General features: G+C 37.5%; 1 protein-coding gene across 2 annotated transcripts in view; it reads left to right on the forward strand.

Annotated features, from left to right (window-relative positions):
- Positions 1-14,707, forward strand: part of LOC146456651 (TPR repeat-containing protein DDB_G0287407-like) — a 28,293-nt gene that overhangs the window by 494 nt on the left and 13,092 nt on the right. For both annotated transcript variants that reach the window (XM_085093133.1, XM_085093134.1), the window contains exons 2-14: positions 1-368; positions 2,590-2,664; positions 2,816-2,922; positions 3,730-3,863; positions 4,688-4,824; positions 5,656-5,784; positions 6,437-6,529; positions 7,157-7,213; positions 9,026-9,168; positions 10,114-10,213; positions 11,445-11,549; positions 13,576-13,749; positions 14,192-14,379. The exon at positions 1-368 is cut by the window's left edge and continues 59 nt beyond it. In XM_085093133.1, the coding sequence (XP_084949259.1) occupies positions 1-368; positions 2,590-2,664; positions 2,816-2,922; positions 3,730-3,863; positions 4,688-4,824; positions 5,656-5,784; positions 6,437-6,529; positions 7,157-7,213; positions 9,026-9,168; positions 10,114-10,213; positions 11,445-11,549; positions 13,576-13,749; positions 14,192-14,379 (1,810 nt within the window). The remainder of the gene's footprint in view (positions 369-2,589; positions 2,665-2,815; positions 2,923-3,729; positions 3,864-4,687; positions 4,825-5,655; positions 5,785-6,436; positions 6,530-7,156; positions 7,214-9,025; positions 9,169-10,113; positions 10,214-11,444; positions 11,550-13,575; positions 13,750-14,191; positions 14,380-14,707) is intronic.

Below are 14,707 nucleotides of genomic sequence, written 5' to 3' on the forward strand. Positions count from 1 at the left end.
CACGACCGATAGAGCCTGACAAAGAGCAAATCAGGAAACCAGAACGAATTCAACAAGAACCTGCCGAACCACAGGAAACCGATCGACCTCGGAAAACAAGCGAGCATTCCGAGCCTCAGAAGACAAGCGAACCTGAACACGAGTATATCGAGAGCAGCCAGTTTCTTTCGCTTTCTTACGAAGAAGTTGCGGCATTACGACCCTCTGATCCCGAAAACATGTGGGCAATTGTTAAAAAGAGCTCTGGTAGGAACAAAGAATGGAAGCTCGATTCCGTCAAGAACCGACGTGGTTGGAAAACCATCAGATTGTTTGTGTCTTCAACTTTCCGAGATTTTCACGCTGAGCGGGAAGTTCTTGTTAAAGAGGTAAGCTTAAGCTTTTTATATGAGTAGCGTTACGTCTAGAAAAAACCCCAATATTTCTTGGGCCTTCGATTTTAGTATTAAATAAACAAGAACGTTTGTAAGCTTATAGTAAGTCTTAAGCTTATATAACTTGTACTCATCGCCTTTATTAATTTAAGCTTAATTTAAATGCGAAGAAGTTCATTGCAAATTCTTCACATTCGAAAGCAATCTAATTTCATTATTTTATTTGCAGGACCAGTTTTCTTTACATGCAATCTTCTGATAATTCACAGATATATGAAGATATATTTAGCTTAATTATTTTTCAACACCATGTACGGAGAGTTTACTCATGTAGCACCAGTCAAGGTCAAGTTAAGTTTTCCTTGTTTGTTGTTAAGGACGGTGCCCACTTTTGTTAATGCGCATAGTACGTTCTGCGCATCTTGAGATACTCGAATTTCCTAATTTTTTCTCCAAAGCCTGCAATTAAGGAGAAAATTGAGGTGGCAGTTTTGCTGTGTTTGACAGAAAAGAAAACATGGCCGTTAACATTTTTTCTGTAAAGGGTATATGTATACATGCAGACCAGCCAACACTCCCGGTTTTTCCTGGAAGTCTCCAGGTTTTTCACCAAATCTCCCGGTTAGAGCAGCAAATCTCCTGAGAAATACCTACCATGACCTTTTTCAAAAATTTTGATTAATTTCATCATTTTCGAGCTGTGAAAAAGGAAAATAAAACAAGAAGTGGATTTAGTGTTCTTATTTGAGCTGTTCGCGATCTGATATTGTATATTTAACGAGTATTGTCATTGGTCAGAAATCAACCAATCAAATTGCACAATACATGATAGGTAAATGCTGTGCTAACCGAGATATGTTGTGAACCTTCGGATGTTGAATGTAATGATATGTTGAAATTACGGTGTCAGGTGATTGGCTGTTCTGTATAAGCTCCATAACGGCTTCCATTGTTTTGCCGCAGAAATCCTGCGGTTATAAAATTCCAGTACTCCGGAGTCTCTCCTGGCACCCACCCGCTGGCCAAAGAGCCTTAGGACTCTGGGTACGAGATTGTTTTCGGCAGGGATGGCCATTTTACTGTTCATTAAATTATTCCACCATGCAGCTGTTCTCCTGGGATTCACCAATCTTTGACATTTTCTATGCAATATCCAGAGCCTGAGATGTCTTTGTCACTTCAATGTTGCATTTGCTTCTGTCAACAGACTATGAAGAAAAGCTGCTTGCTGTTTTTGTTGTATATATAACTGTAGCAGAAGAACTGTAGCAGCTGAACTTAGCATGATATTTAAACTTGCTGACAAGATACACTTCTTTTGTCTCGAAAGTGTCATGATTGTTGATACAGTGTAGGTACTGACCAAAAACACCGAGGTAGCTTTCGACATTGATTTCATCCTGGGATGAAACTGTTTTCCTTTGACTCTGGGATGAAATCAACCATGTAAATGAAATCAAATTTCATCCCAGGATGAAACTGACCCAGGATCTCATATAAATGCAGCCTTAATCTTCTTAAAAAATTTATGAACACTGATGGATGTTTTATATCTTTCTATAGCAGCAGAGAATAACAGCAGTGAAATGGCTCTTGCGATCTATAATGAAATATATGTTGCAAACCAGACGGCTAGCACATCATTGTGTAAACAAGAATAACAACCATAAGACATAAAAAGAAGAAAAAAATTGAAAAATAAAAGTTGGATTCTAACTCAAACAAAAAAAAATGTAGCAAATTGAAGCTTTATGTTAAGCATGAAGCTTTCTTGTGGAAGCTGCCCATGCTCTTTACATGATGTTTTTGTTTCACAGTATTTCAGTTTCATAAATTCTAATGTTTATTATTAAAAACTGGAGTATTGTATAACGCAATTCCAGAGATTTGATTGGCTTAGCTGCCATGGTACATGAGCCATTATACCATGCCCGTGGAATGGTGACCATTAAATTGTCTTCTGGTTGTTCTTTCAAAGCGAAATCAGCAAGATCTAGCAATAATTCTTGATTGCTTTTAATAAAACAATAATTTAACAATAATTATTATTCCACTCACGCTTGTTGGATATGAGATGATTATAGCCAACTCGGCGCTACGCGCCTTGTTGGCTATCTATCATCTCATATCCATTGCGCACTCGTGGAATAATAATTATTGTTAAATTATTATAATAAATCAGGTTTGATTATAGCCACTTTACTTGTCAATCTAGGTTTTCCCTGATTTGCGTCTTTGGTGTGAGCAGCAGCAGCGTAAGCTCCATCTGGTGGAATGCGACTTGAGATGGGTGAGCAAAAACATTGTTTTAAAACTATAAAAGTGTAGACTGGCATTTGTTAAGTTTTAAATGATGTGGCATTTATTAGTGAAATTATAACTTCTTTTCTAGAAAAGCTTCAGTTTTCTAATTAATTTTTGAGCAAATGTGTCACACACAGGGAGTCCCAAAAGATTCTACTACTGAAGAAACTATAAAGATCTGCCTTGGTGAATTGGATCGCTGCTATGAAGATAATGTCATGCCATATTTTCTTAATCTTAACTGGTGAGTGTTAATTTTGTACTTTAATTTCCTTTAAGAAAATAATAAAGTAAAGAAAGAAGTATCAATAATTATTTATGATAAATTTTAAGCTCAGCCACAAAGTAAGAAAGACACCACAGTGTTCGTCTGTCGTTATGGTAAACCACACACTGAAGGTATTTCATTAAGCACCAGCAAGTACGAAAATGAACCACCTATGAACATAACTTTTGCCTGGATGCTTAAGGTAGTGCCTCTTAATACAGAGGTATTTTTGCACATTTTATGACTACACATGTATGTGCGAAGAGCAGATCTTAGTTTGGGCTCTTGGAATCAAAAAGAAAATAAGTGGTAACCATACATGTACATTTTCCGGGGATAATAAAATTTATGCAAAAATACTTCAATAAAGCTTTAAAACACGTCATGTCTGGCACCCTATTAGAACATGTTTTTTTTTTTGTCTCCTGTCCACGCTTAGATGCAACTGGCGGTAGATAGTTACACGTATTGTAGACTACCTGCCCTGTGCACTAAGCTCTTGCCCACCTGTTAAAAATCTCAGTGAAAGCCTAAACAGTGTAAAGATCTGCACACTATACATTAAAGGTCTGAATGCTATGCCATCACTGTACTAGGTTATGTGATAATGTTTTTAGGGTTCAAAGTTGTCCTTAGTTTCAATCAAAACAAATACGACAAGCCAATAGATGAGCTTTCTTTGTTCGTGGTTGCTAGAACCACGAAAAGGAGTTTTTATACTGTCTTACAATAAAACAGTGGTAATCTTCGTCAGATATAACTTTTATTTCTACTTGTCAATAGTGCCCGTGCAGGCTGGATACCAACATTTGGTGACTTGACATATAATTTAGCTGTACAGTATGGATGGGTGTATGGTTTGTCTCTCACAGAGATGGAAATTGTTCATGGTGCATTTCGTAAATGCAATCCTAATGGTATGAGTTGATACTTTTAAAAGAGAAATGGACTTTTGTCCATTTTTCTACTGTTCATTTGCTTCCTTGCCATTTGTCACAATCCCACCCCTATCCCCACCCCCCCCCCCCCCCCAGCAAGTGCTATAGCCGTCATCTTGGATTTTAAAGCAGAGGAAGATTGGGGAGTGCCACCAAGTTGTCCTTTGTTTCAGTCAAAACAAATATGACAAGCCGATGCAAGACATTTGTTTGTTCATGGTTGTTAGAACCATAAAAAGAAGTTTTAGTACTGTCTTACAGTAAAATGGTTGTGATGCAAATCCAATATGGTGGCTATGATTAACTGAGATTCTGGCACTTGCCTGCACCCCCTGAAAATGCCTGCTTTGCAGGCTAGAGGTTTTGATGTTTCTTGGCTGTCCCACATGTTCCTGACATAAGGTTTGGCATCAATTGGCATGTAAGAGCTTGTTTGGAAACATCAGTTGAGACTTTAAAGTCAGGCTCAAAACGTTTTTATTTAATAATGAACTTTTATTAGTATCTTCTCATTCTATGTATGTCATTAATTTATTTTATCAACTTTTATCAAATTTGCTTTTATTGATATTGTATTTCTTGAATTGAACATTGTAAGAGCATTGAGATTTTAATGTAATGCACCAGAAATAAATTATTCTTATTATTACAAGCTCTCTAATGTAAATTGGGGAAAGAGTTTGACAATGTAAACTTTTCATCACCCCTGATCACCTTATCTTCCACTTGTACATGTATGTTTATTGTTATGTTATGTATTCTAGCTTTATTTCTTACCAACGTTGAATATGTCTTCATTTTAGCACTGTTTTTGATCAGAGATGACGAGTTCACAGAAGCACTGCCGCCTGGGGAGATCAAGGATGCCTTTGTAGATGATAATGATTTATGCTCAGAAAAGTTGAAAAAGCTCAAAGAAATGCTTCAAGAACATTTCCCTGTATGTATTTATTTCACAGCTGTGTTATGCATAAGATTTTCAGTCATGTAAAACTCTTCTATAAAGTTCCCGCAGACCACATGAAAGCACCATTCAACAGCTTCTCTTTTATTGAGTGGTTGTACTTTATGTTCATACTTCAGGATTTCTTTCTGGGACTAAAAAAGTTAGTGGTATGCTGTACCTTGATGAGCAGAATAAGAAACTGTACCACAAGAAAGAATTGCTCATTCAGTTGGTTTCCTACAATCATGTAGTTTGAATGATCAAACTAAAAGGCTTCTATACACAGGCTCACTTACTTACTCTAAGCACTTTGTATGGGGTAATAGACCATTCTGGACTGACCACAAGCGAGTTTTTTCACAAAAGTCTTAAGTTCGATGCGTTGGCCACTCTTGTAAAATGATAAACTAGTTTGCCTCTGCCAGCTGGGATTTTTAACTATTTTATTTTCACTTTGAATTTGTTAGTAAAGTTTGACTACTCAGCCTCATATTTAACACCGTATGGTAACTGAAAAAAATTATATCTAGGTATTATTTTTTAATTGGTCAAAAGTTGTACAAAAAGTGCTATTTATGATCATTCATCTCAGGTGGTTAATTTGTGCACAGACTTGAAATATAAAAATCGTTAGTGAAGTCCGGGCTCTTGTGATAGATATTTTAGATACTACCAGTATGTTTACAGCAGCGTATAGGTATCCCCAATATATCAGTAAAGGATCTTAGTGATACCTTCAGCTACAATTTTCCTACACATTGTTAAAGTTATTGATTGATTGAAGATTGAGTTGAGTGATTATGATTACCTGTTTTAATCTTTTAGGCTGAAAATATTGTCCACTACAAAGTTGAATGTGATCCTAACAGCATTGCAAAGAGCGCCCAATTGGGTGATGAGCGAGAGGTGAAACTGAAAGGAATAAGTGGTTCAGACTCAATTTTTTACAAAACAGTGAGTACACATCTGTCATAATGTCAGTGATTCAATGTACGAAAACACAACTTTTACATGTACATGTAATTATTATCGTTCTGAACATGATGTTTGGTTTATCTCTAAGGAATGAATTATTCCACTCAGATAAAAAAATAACGGAAAGTTGAAAATATACCCATAAGGATAATTTTTTTAATATCAATTTCCATCCCAATTCCAGCAATTCCCTTCCTTTTAATGTACTCCCTTAAAGAGAACTGTCATCAAGCAGCAGTGTCAGTGAGTGAATCTGTTTTGACAATGATCTTCGAGCAGCTCAAAACATCAGCATTTTACAGTGCGGACATGGCAAGAGGACAACAAAATCACATCGTTAAATCAGGATATCGTTGTAAATGAACTCCCGATTTATAAAGAACTTTTGCTGGGTCACAGAATGTTGATCGGTAAATCAGGAATATCGTTGGGTGGACGATCGTAAAATTGGGGTTCCACAGTCTGTATGTGTATTTACATGTAATTTTTGCCAGAGGCAATACTCTGTGTGGTAACTTTCAAGTGGTGTTCTACTGGTCCACTTACTGTAGATAATGAAAGTGACATCATTATAAAATAGTAACATAATAGCTTTTATGTTATATTTGAATAGCTTTTTGTTCACTGGTAGGTGTTTGAATTTTTCCGTGATCGTATTGAGCATCAGTACCCTCTTGATCCAACCCCTGAGGATCCCTTGGAAGCACAAAGGACAGCACATGAGGTGGGAACATCAACATGCAAATCTCATATACTATAAATAAAGTTCTATTAAACCCCTTTTTTTGGCGGGGGAGGGGGGGGGGTTCAGGCCTTGAGAAGGGCTCCAGGGAGAGAGGCTTACTCTAATTCATGATGGCACACAGGGTATAATACTTCTGCACTTTGAAGACCATGTTTTCATATATTAGACAAACAGACGGATGTTTTTTGGCCATTGGTATGCCCAAGTTTTGAAGTATTTCTTTTGTGTTAAATCTTTTAGCATGGAAAAAGGGAGGCCTGTTAAAAAAGAAAAGATCTTGAAATGGGGTTAAATAGAACTTTTACGGTACATATTTCATACATCTGCATGCACAGTGTCACATTATTAACTGGGAGAGATTTTCAATAATTATTGATTGTGTATTGAGACAATAAACAGCCTGTGCATTAAACTGAAGTTATAAAAACTACATGTAAAGGTTAGTTGGCCGGTGTGCAGTTACCAAAGCATCCGTATCTTTAAGTAAGGCAATTTACTCTAAAGTATAATTTATTACCATCCAAAAGAAGGAAACTAGCAGCTGTAGCACAGCATATTGCACCAGATTGGTTTTCACAATGCTTTTTTTGTTTTTGTTTACGTCAGTCATTTTTAGACACACGTGGACAAGTGGTTCTTGGCAGAGATAAGATCCTTGCAGATGTAAGTAGCTGATAACCAAAACAGTTGTCATAGCAAATAATTTGCTGTCCTTTGCAATGTTATTTTACATTCTAGCAATGTTTTACGACCCATGATGAATACAGTTCCTTCAGAAATGTTAATTTTTATCTGTTAATATGTTTTGCACCTACTTGACTGATTCTTTGAACATGAAACCTTTTTATTATACTTTTTTTTATAAAAAGTCTCATAAGCAAGACTCCACAGTAAAGTTGTTTAAAATGAGTTTAATGCAATTTAACCAAAACCAAATTAATCTCTTTAACAAATCACCTGACCTACAGTGAAGAGATCAGAACTTAAAACAAATCCAGTGTATGTACAAGTTAGGGGCACCCAAACATTTCGGTAGATATCTGTTCTGAAGGGCTTAATTACCTCAGAAATTCAGATTAAGTTCAGATCTGAGCCATACAACGCGTTAAATTATACAAAGAAACAATAAGTCATTTAAAATGCAGCATTGCTTACCTTTTCTTGCGTTGATAACGAAAACCACACGACTTCAAAAGAGCAATCTCCTTCGCTAAAAATCTGCTATGTTGAACATCTTGAGGTGCTTCAAATTACAAAGCATTCAAGGATACTATTTAATCCTAGATTAAGTTTTAAAGAAAAATTATGTAAAGTTTTCTTTGGTAAATGTCAGCTCAAAAATTATTTTGTAACACTGGAAAAGTAAATGCCTTTTGTTTACAGAGGGGCAAATATCTCAACAAAAATGCAAAGTATGAGGCCGGCGAGCATTTTCGTAAAGCCAACAACAGCTAGTTAATTCAGGATATAAGGCCCTGTTCAGACCAGGTGCCTGTGCCAGAGCTTTGTGCCCAGGCACTAAAAAGGACGTTGTTCAGACTCTTTGGTGCCCAAGGAGCAATCGTGTTCTCCTTTGTCAATTTAGCGCCCGCTATTTTGTTTGCTGTATCGTAAGGAGGCATGAGGAAAAAATGTGGGAACTGACAAAATCCTGTTCACACCAGTGCCGTGCCCAGGAACGGTGTGCGAGTACTACCTTTGGAGATAGTGCCCGTGCCGGGGCACGGTGCCTAGATTTTTGCCCGGGCACCAGCAAAAAGCTCTGTTCAGACTCAGTAGTGCCCGTGCCCGAGAACCAGGAACGGGCACCTAGTCTGAACGGGGCCTTAGATTCCATGTAAATTTTCAGCCAAAGCATCCAAACAGATTAAACTGTATTATCTTACAATCTGGTAGTGTAGAAGACAACATTTTACATGTTTTAATGTTGTCATTGGGTGCCCCTAACAAGTAAATGGTGTGATTATTTCCTGTCAGACATGAGAAAGCACATTTGAACAAGCCCAAATTGGTTAAATATTATTGGTTTGACTTCTAATGGGTGGATAGATAGATAAGATACAGATAAAAACATTATTTTACTCTGAATTTAAAAATAGCAAACATGCTTATGTCTCCAAAGAAAAAGAAAATGAACTATAAATTAAACTAAATTGGAACCTGGTCTAATTGTCAACTTGTTATTGCTGCACACATTTTTTAATGCAATGAACAAGGATTTACCTTCCAATTTCTCATTTTTTAATTTAATAATTCTAGGATCCAAGCTACATGTAAATGAGATTTTAGTTATTTTTTTGCCATACATATAGTACATTAGAGGGCTACTGGGTTATCAGTTTCCTCACTGTCATGTGCTACCCTCTTAAAATAAAGTCCATTGTATTGTATTGTATTGTATTGTATTGTATGGTACAAATTATGTATGACTTGTGTATGTATTGAAGTAATATTTTAAAAAAATTTCTCTTTCAGATACAAAACTACATCACGAATGACACGTCTAATGCACCACTGCTGCTTATTGGTAATGCAGGCTCGGGAAAGTCAGCAATCATGGCCAAGAGTGCTAATGATGCATTAGCAAGAGCTGAACGAGGAGAATTGCTGGGATCTAAGTAAGGAAGGATATGGATGCTCTCCATTTGAACAAAATTCCACAATATTGGGAGTGAAAATAACATTAAATTCAAAAGTTTAGGAAGTGTCACATTTAGGCCTAGTTATGCATCGCGCTACAGTCGAATTTAATTCCTTTAAATTCGTGGTTCCGTTGACATAAATTGTAGCATGGTTTTATGCATCGAAATCAATACAGTCTAATTTAATTCTTGCATGCAGAATACTTGAAAAGCTCATCACGGGTTGCTGCGGGCTCGCCAAAATAGTTTCAGAAATACATTAAGAAAATGTATGCATTTCATTCGACTCGACGCTAGTGCAACGTTTAAACTGAAGACGGGTTATCGATATTTTATCCAAAGCGTCTAGGATGCATTTAATTTACCAGACGAATTTAATTCGTTTTAGACGTCGCACTATCGTTGAATATAATTGGTGTGGGACCTTGAATTAAATTTGTCTTAATTAAATTCAACTGTAGCTAACTAGGCCTTAGACAAGGCTCCAAACACCAACTCTTTCCTCCCAGGAACAAATTATTCAGGAATGGAACGGTCTCTCATACTCTTTTGTGTTGGTTGCCCTTTGTAGAGCAACTGTGGTCACACATTATGAAAGCTACTGACGCTTTGTTTGTTTTAATTTTTCTCAATTATTTTTTATCACCTTCACCGCACCCTCGTACTTCTTTAACATATTCACTGTGTTCAAATGCTAACAAGAATGTTTATATAGACGCACTTAAGGTGGTGTACCATGAGAGAAAATGAGTTTTGGGTTTACCTCACAAAGTTCTCCAATGTGTGAAAAAACAGAAATTTATATTCTGTTAATTTCTACATGTGTGTACATGTAGGCCGAGTTTGAAATTGCCAACAAATTATTATGATATCCTTAAAAATCAACAAATCCAACAAACCTTCAATGTTTGTTCGTTGCAGGGACTGTAAAGTATTTTTCCATTTTGTTGGTGCTACTCCAGGTTCCACAGATTTAGCTTTTTTTTTGCAACGGTTGTCAAGGGAAATTAATGTATCCAAGGTAAGCATAATCTCAAGTGTTTTACTGATCTAGGGTCGGGTGTTTCGAAAGCCGATAAACACTTATCTACGATTAAAAGGTTTTCATTTTGCCTGCTGAAAATGGTTTTAAAAGGCTAATTTCAAGCTTAAGGTAAAGAAAAGTTTAATTAAAAACCGAGGGACAAAGATCTTTTGGAAGAATCATGATTCATTATTGATTAGCAGTTAAACTTAAATCAAAGTCATGTTAATCCAGGACTAGCTTAATTGGGATTTGAACAGGTGGACCCAGGTCTGTTCAAGATAGATCTGGGGTGCTTACCATTTACGCAAACCACCCGGATGGAAATTTTCGGCATAAATACGAAATGATTTAGCTTGTCTTAACAGAAGATGGATAACATGCAAAATGTATGAACATCAGCTGTAAATCCCGAAAGGAGCAATAAAAATGCATCACTTTGACCAGAAACCCATAATTTTGGAAGTACTCCAAATGGAATGATGCGTACCATTTGATTTTCCAACCGGAATTTCCGGGTTTTCCATGTAAATGGTAAGCACCTCTGGTTTCCCTCAACCTCTTGTTACTGTGGTCTTGCCAAATTTAGCAGCAAATTTAAGCAGAATGTGCACTCCCCCCATGGAAGGTTTTCGTTTTGCACCCCCCTCCCCCAGGAAATTCCAGTTTAGCTTCATACTTTGCTTTTAAAATTTTGACTTTTAAAACCCCCCTCCCCCTAGGAATTTCCAATGACCTTCCGTGGGGTTGGTATGGATTTTTTTGTGGAACTGCACGTTAAACCTGTCTATGTTTTATAGAATCCCTGTGCAATTTAGGCCAAAAATGATAAGATAGAAAGCCTTGTCATTCGGTTTTTATTTTTCAGCGCTCTGGAATTTTTTCAGATTTATGCTAGTGTTAATGTTTTTTAAGTTTATGCCAGTTTTGGAAATTGAGTTTATTCAACTTTACTCTTTGTAGTGACTGACAAAGGCACATTAAGTATGACTTTAGAACTTTTCACCATTCGTTTCCTTGATTCGTGTCTGCTAAATGTACTATTTGAAACAGGAATATTTAATATTCATAAATAACTATACTGTTCACAGTCCCCTATTTTTATGTGGGATTTTCGAGACTCCTACGCTTCTATCGAACTCCCGCCACCTTGGTTTGTAACAGCGAGCGCAACCTTAAGAAAAATGCTAATTGGTTTTATTTCCATGTCATTTGCATGACGTTTCAGCGTGATGTAGTGAGTGACCTTGATTCCCTGGTTCAACTCACAAACAGTCTTCTGTCCAACAAGAACACCAAGCCTTGTGTTGTGTTTGTGGATGCCATTAATCAGGTGAAGTGTGTAAATCAGTAAATTTTATGTAATGTTTAATACACGAGCAGCAGTGTTTTATCGGGATTTAAAACCGCCAGGCGCAGCCGAGTGGTTTTAGACCCGATAAAAGACGTGCTGCGAGTTTTTTGAACGGCTTCAAAAACATTCCTGGAAAAGCGTGTGTCCGGAGAGTTCATAACATGGTGCTTTTGTGAACGTTGGAGAGTAGCACGAGAAAAACATTAAACACCGCATACTAATATTAAATAAGGAGGAGGTTTTATCGGGTTTTAAAACCACTCCACGTGATGTTTTATCGACCATTTGATAGGTCAATAGGCTTATGAATTATTAATGAGTTTTTGAAGTCATCTAAAGTTAGGAACTTCAGCTCTTTTTCAACAGAAGCCAATGTTATGCTAAGAACTATAAGCATGTAATGAGCCAGTCAGTCAGTCACCTAGTAGATTGGTCAGTTTGTTAGCAAGTCAGTGGGTTAGTTGGTTAGTTAGACCGTCAGGGGTCAGTTCATCCGTTAGTCAGAGAGTTAGTTGGTCAGGTAGTCAGTCAGTTCACCAAACCACGAAATAATCAATCTTTGTTTTGGTGAGGAAACTTGTAAAGATGATGTACTGTTAGCCTCTTTAAGGTTTGGTTAGTATTCCAACAGCAGCCCTTCGTTTTCTCGTCCAGAGAGATCACACAAAACAAACTACCTCCACTGGCAGTTATTATGGGAGATCTCCTGGATACGAGATACAATAACTATAGAGACAGAATTCCAGTTTATCGTCGCATCAGTACTTTTTTGTTGGAATATTCACGTTAGCCGGTACATGAAGACAAGAAAATTGGGCTTCAGGCCCCAGTTGGTCAAAAGCAGATAATTTTATCCACTGGATAGGAAGCTATACGGCAGATAAAAAACGTGCCAGAATTTCCCTATAGCCCTTTATATTGTGTACAAATAAAGCAGCTGTCTAATTTAAGTATGGGATTGTGTGAAAAACTTACCAAAAGCTTTGTTAGAGTACATTTACTCCGCTGGATAGCAACTTATCCACTGGATAAAGTTATCCGCTCTTTGAACAACTGGGTCTAGATGGCGAAATTCAAGATGAAATAATCCCGGCATAGTAAATCGAACACAATCGAACTCAATCCGTGGATTGAGTTCGATTGAGTTCGGCAATCGAACGAAATCGAACACCGAATTTTGTGTGAGTTCAATTTCCGAACCAATCGAAGCCAATCCATTATATTGTGTTTTCACTTACCAAGTAATCGAAGCATTTACAGGCCACACTCCCGGGTACACTGAAGTAACTCGAGTCTCCAAGAACTTTTCAAAACCAGGTTTACAAAAATCAAGAGGTCGAAAATCGAACGTTCGATTCAGTTTTGTGTGTGAGTTCGATTAAGTTCGAGTGAAATTCAGTTCGATTGCGTTCGATTTGCAATGCCGGGAATAACGCGTAGTGTAGCTTTTTACTTGAAAATCAATACATTTCCTTCAACACCTTTCCCTTCTTACTCAAATTGCAGTCGTGTCCAACACGCAGGGTTCTTGTTAGGAGCCGTGGTAACCGGTTATTTTTACCGTCTATTAAAGTAGATGTTACCGGCTATTTTGAAAAAAAAAATGTTGCCGAAATTATTGAAACCGCTATCAAAATTCATCGTATTTTTGAAAATATTTGTACTTGTCCTTGTTTTGGGAATTTCCTTTCCATAAATAATGTAAAAACATCCAGCGGATAATACAGGGTATCACATTGAAAATCCATGTTGGTTTTGAACATTCTCTTTCGTCAAAAATAACCCTGACTTCAAGCTCCTCCGCGTTTGGTTCCCATTCTTTTTGCGGCCATTTCGCTCCCAACATTTCTTGGGAGAAATTTATAAAAATGTGTCCACCTGCTGTTCCAAATTAATAACCTCCTTTTACAAATCTTAACAAGAACCCTGCACACGGTCCATAATGCTTTTGATTGGCCTGTGTAACAAGAGTTTTCTGAGACCATGTGTGATGTTATCCCTGCAGATGGATGATGACAAGATACAGTATCTAACCAGGTGGCTCCCAGAGAATCTCTCCCCAAATGTGAAGGTCGTGCTGTCCATGATAAATGACACAGAGTGTCACCGACTCCTCAGATCTTTCAAATCGGGACCACGAGAAATCACCTGTGGGCAGCTGGACTACCACTCCAGAAAGGTACAGAAAACTGATTTAATCGATAAATTACTCCGTACGGTAGAGGGATTCCAATTGCCTGCCGTAAAACCAAAACCAAAGTAATTCCTCTGGCCAATCGCAACAGATGTAAACAACACAACGAGCCAATCAGAATTCGAAGCAAATACATGTAACTGGCGCCAAGCGCGGGAAAACGCGTGCGGCGAAAACACGATTGGTTTTGGTTTGGATTCCCATTGGTTGAGAAAGCGGCGCGATTTTTGTTAACCAATCACAAAGCGTTGTAATGCAAAACTAAAGCAAACGAAGCGAAATATTTTCGACACAACTGAAAACCGCTCTAAGACATGATTGTCCCTTGTTATAAATTGACACACTGGTTAGGTAGAATCCTCAGATTGAGCTGAACACAGAAGTTCATGTAAAGCTGCACGGAGTAATGGACACTGTTCTTTTTCAGCTTATTGTTGAGAATATTCTGAGGCAGTACAACAAACGACTGGACGAGAGACAGATGTCCATGCTGCTGGAGAAGGAAGGTTCGGCAAACCCACTGTGGCTAACACTGGCATGTGAAGAGCTGCGAGTCTATGGAGTATTCAACCTAATGGACGAGAAGATTGCCAGCTTATCCGATGACCTCATTAGGTAATTCACGTCCCTAACATGAATTTAATTGGAATCAACAGAGTTGATATTTTACTTTTGGCCACTATGAAGAAACTTAAACTTCAACTTTCAACTTCATTAGGTGTTTGTATAAATTTACATGTACAATTTCTTGGCGCCGCAGGTAACAAAGCTAATCTAGGCGGGCCAGGATGAGAAAAAGAAAGAATGACTTTAACTGCTAAGTAAGAAGGCGGACTGAGCTATATTATCAAAGATACAAGAATAAGGAAAGGTTTTTGGGTGGACTAAAATAATGAAGAACTTCTATGAGCTTCTTTAAAGGCAACACAGGAGAAAAGACAAG

Source organism: Pavona decussata, unplaced genomic scaffold (assembly GCF_977016875.1).
Source record: "Pavona decussata unplaced genomic scaffold, jaPavDecu1.1 SCAFFOLD_254, whole genome shotgun sequence".
NCBI lineage: Eukaryota > Metazoa > Cnidaria > Anthozoa > Scleractinia > Agariciidae > Pavona > Pavona decussata.